A 4,443-nucleotide genomic window follows, 5' to 3' on the forward strand; every position below is an offset into this window, starting at 1 on the left:
TGATCATGTACTGTACCTCTATTCCAGTATGTACACTGACCATTAATGATCTTACTGTACCTCTATTCAGTATGTACACCGACCATTAATGATCATGTACTGTACCTCTATTCAGTATGTACACTGACCATTAATGATCATGTACTGTACCTCTATTCCAGTATGTACACTGACCATTAATGATCATGTACTGTACCTCTATTTCAGTATGTACACTGACCATTAATGATCATGTACTGTACCTCTATTCCAGTATGTACACTGACCATTAATGATCATGCACTGTACCTCTATTCCAGTATGTACACTGACCATTAATGATCATGTACTGTACCTCTATTCCAGTATGTACACTGACCATTAATGATCATGTACTGTACCTCTATTCCAGTATGTACACTGACCATTAATGATCATGTACTGTACCTCTATTCCAGTATGTACACTGACCATTAATGATCATGTACTGTACCTCTATTCCAGTATGTACACTGACCATTAATGATCATATACTGTACCTCTATTCAGTATGTACACTGACCATTAATGATTATGTACTGTACCTCTATTTCAGTATGTACACCGACCATTAATGATCATGTACTGTACCTCTATTCCAGTATGTACACTGACCATTAATGATCATGTACTGTACCTCTATTCCAGTATGTACACTGACCATTAATGATCATGTACTGTACCTCTATTCCAGTATGTACACTGACCATTAATGATCGTGTACTGTACCCCTATTCCAGTATGTACACTGACCATTAATGATCGTGTACTGTACCTCTATTCCAGTATGTACACCGACCATTAATGATCATGTACTGTACCTCTATTTCAGTATGTACACCTACCATTAATGATCATGTACTGTACCTCTATTCCAGTATGTACACCTACCATTACTGATCATGTACTGTACCTCTATTCCAGTATGTACACCTACCATTAATGAAGATGTACTGTACCTCTTATAATCAGTTTTGTCCATCATACATGTTGTTAACACTTTCAATTCATAAATATCCCAATATATTTAATGGAGAAAAATATTGCCACAGGCTCTTTCAGACTCCAGTTAAAAGCATTTGCTGAAAAAAATATTTTCACTTAAACAAAATGAAATACAACTGGGCATAGATTCATAATATATTAAGATAGAGCCAGCAATGGCGACCGTCGGTCCTTACTACAGATACGCAAGACCGTGCGTGGTAAAATTATTTTTTGATAGAAAATGGAATTTTATTGGATTTCTAATGCTTTCCCTGATATCATTTCTAACTATATACACGAGAAAAGGAATCGAGCCAAAGCCAGAAGGTATGTAATTTAATGAGAAAAAGAAGTAAGTACCATATGATACACTTACTCGGTGTGTAACATTGCCATTTAAGGAATCGCATTATAACATTATATAATTTCTTTTTAGACTGGTATGAAGAAAGGTTGTCTGGCAGGATACGTGTCGTTGAAAACGGACGATTGGTGAGTAATCTGTGTTATATCAGGAATCAAAAGTTTTTATATGTACCTCTGCAAATACTTTTGAAATGAAAATACATCTCACATTTATCATATGTTTATACATCTTACGATAGAAACAATCTGAATCTATTAAAAAGTGTCTGATTCATTGATAGTTTCTTAATATATATTTTCAAATCGCATAATTCCGCTTCATTGACAAAAGTATGTTTCACATCAGTAAAACAAGATAGACTTCACGACATCAACATTTTACATAATCCTGCTGCCAATTTATTTTAGGCAAGAAAAGAAACAACTGCTACCGCAGAAAGTGACAACATAGGAAGAATTCAACATCTCCGTAAGGAATGCAAACGTCACCAATTTCACAATGGAACGAAACTTGACCACCTTCGAAATCTCATTGTAGACGAAAAATATCAAATGGTTTTTTGTTTCATTCCAAAAATTGCCTGCTCACAATGGAAAACTATTTTCATAACACTAGCAGGCAAAGTAAACAGCAGTTTGTTAAATTTCGGAAATGTTCACAAGAAGTACCACTCAAACATGAACTTTCTGCATAAATATCCCTCGAGGAAACAAAGTCGTATTCTTGAAGATTATAAAAAGTACATCGTTGTTAGGAATCCATTTGAACGGCTTCTATCAGCTTACAGGAATAAGTTTGCGGGTAAAGGATTCCATGAATTCCGAGAAGAAGGAAAAGAAATTATAAAACGTTTCAGAAAAAATGCTACCCGTGAGTCTTTAGAAAAAGGAAATGACGTGAGTTTTTTGGAATTTGTTCAGTTTCTTACTGACGAAGAAACTGAGAATCTTAACGATCACTGGGAGAAATACAACACGCTGTGTCACCCATGTACCGTTCGCTACGACTTCATCGGAAAATATGAAACGATTAGTCGGGATGCTGATTTTATCCTAAGGGACATCGGAGCACCTCCTGAAATTCAGTTTCCTAAAAGATCGGACAAATACACGACTGAGGAAACAAGAAACACATTTGAGAAGTATTATTCGCAGATTCCGGGCGAATACATAGTAAAACTATGGAATATGTATAGACTGGATTTTGAATTATTTGGTTATTCGCTGTCGGATAGTTTTACAATGACACCTCACAGCTAGTTTGTTATCACGGTCAAGTGGTTGTCTCAGTACAAGCAGAACTGCCTCGGTTAAGATGTTATCTCAGTACAAGCAGAACTGCCTCGGTTAAGATGTTATCTCAGTACAAGTAGAACTGTCACGGTCAAGTGGTTGTCTCAGTACAAGCAGAACTGTCACGGTCAAGTGGTTGTCTCAGTACAAGCAGAACTGTCACGGTCAAGTGGTTGTCTCAGTACAAGCAGAACTGTCACGGTCAAGTGGTTGTCTCAGTACAAGCAGAACTCCCTCGGTTAAGATGTTATCTCAGTACAAGTAGAACTGTCACGGTCAAGTGGTTGTCTCAGTACAAGCAGAACTGTCACGGTCAAGTGGTTGTCTCAGTACAAGCAGAACTGCCTCGGTTAAGATGTTATCTCAGTACAAGCAGAACTGCCTCGGTTAAGATGTTATCTCAGTACAAGTAGAACTGTCACGGTCAAGTTGTCTCAGTACAAGTAGAACTGTCACGGTCAAGTTGTCTCAGTACTTGCCTTTACATCATCCCCAGGAACATGTCATAACAAAACTGAATACACAGTAATTTGATCATTTGATGTACATCTAGCGGCTTTTCTGTCACTTCTAAAGTATACTTTTTACCGATCTAGACTGCTTATCACTATATATTTACATTTCCGTTTTCTCTTTGCTATATACACACACCGGCACACTGACTTCCGCAAGTAGTGTGAATCTGTATGACAAATATTCAATATACTGCATGTACAAAAGGTATGAATGTGATGTAAATCTTTTATTATATATCATCTTTTATTATATATCAGCAAATGAAATATTTAACAAATATTGTATAAATGGGATGAAAAAAGATTAAGTTAATGTGGAACTAAATTTTGTGTGCTCTCTTAATTTGACAACATATCACGCCAAATTGAAGCCAGCTGTTCCGAGATTCCATCAAATGACCGGTTGTTCCAACAATCGTATAAATTGTTATATTGAAAAAACCCAGAGTTTTATTTTATTTGAACACTTAACTTTTAATGAAAGATCGTTCGAAATGTAAATATAAGGATTCCTTAAATGGACACACTGGTTGGTCTAAATGTATATATACCATATGAATTACCATGTTTTGCTGTGAGTTATCGTTAATTTCATTGGGCTGTTACAAGTAATTGGTTTTAGGGTGACCTTACTGAGGAAGTCAAACGTGGAGGAACTCTTTCTGATGCCTTTTAAAAAAATATTCTATCGACGTAAAGGTACCCAGTAGATAGTTGTGATAATACACTATTGCACGGACAAACAGCCCAGGGCAATGTATGGTGAGAGGGTCTGTGCTAGGCACACTGGTTTTAAATGTGAATATTCGGTTTTAGTGATATAAAGGTACTTGATGTGCTTTTAAAATTTTAAAATTAAAAATTGGGAAAGGAATTTATATTAGCTCTTAGCTTGTTTTCCGATCCCGAAATGTATATATTTACTGTATTATATGTATCATTATATGAATAAAATACTGTTTAAACTAAAATCTAATGAAAGCGTTCATAGGACCATCAGTTAGTCATGATTTTGAAATTGTATAAAGTAAACATACACTATGGATGTATTTTATTGCTATGCCCGAATAATTGTATTTCTGACGGCGTATTTTCAAACCCACTTATTCGATTGATTTGGACATCTTCCTGACTACCACATCTAATTAAAGTCTGATATACTAGAGTTACTTCCCTTCGTTTCAGTACTGATGAAGAGTTATACACTGTAGATCTGAGAGACAAGGAAGATTAGATAGATAGGTTTCATAGAAGGGAAGAACCA

At 35.8% G+C, this 4,443-nt stretch overlaps 1 protein-coding gene across 1 annotated transcript; it reads left to right on the forward strand.

Moving 5' to 3' along the window:
* The first annotated feature begins 1,440 nt into the window (after nucleotides 1-1,440).
* LOC138304745 (carbohydrate sulfotransferase 14-like) lies at nucleotides 1,441-4,046 on the forward strand. The gene is made up of 2 exons (XM_069244994.1): nucleotides 1,441-1,497; nucleotides 1,780-4,046. The coding sequence occupies exon 2, from the start codon at nucleotides 1,924-1,926 to the stop codon at nucleotides 2,629-2,631; it is 708 nt and encodes a 235-aa protein (XP_069101095.1). The 5' UTR covers nucleotides 1,441-1,497; nucleotides 1,780-1,923; the 3' UTR covers nucleotides 2,632-4,046.
* Nucleotides 4,047-4,443: the final 397 nt, after the last annotated feature.

The sequence above is a fragment of the Argopecten irradians genome, chromosome 12 (genome assembly GCF_041381155.1).
Source record: "Argopecten irradians isolate NY chromosome 12, Ai_NY, whole genome shotgun sequence".
NCBI lineage: Eukaryota > Metazoa > Mollusca > Bivalvia > Pectinida > Pectinidae > Argopecten > Argopecten irradians.

Coding starts and splice junctions, on each gene's coding strand:
- LOC138304745 (XM_069244994.1), top strand. CDS start 1,924: ATGGTTTTTTGTTTCATTCCAAAAATTGCCTGCTCACAATGGAAAACT.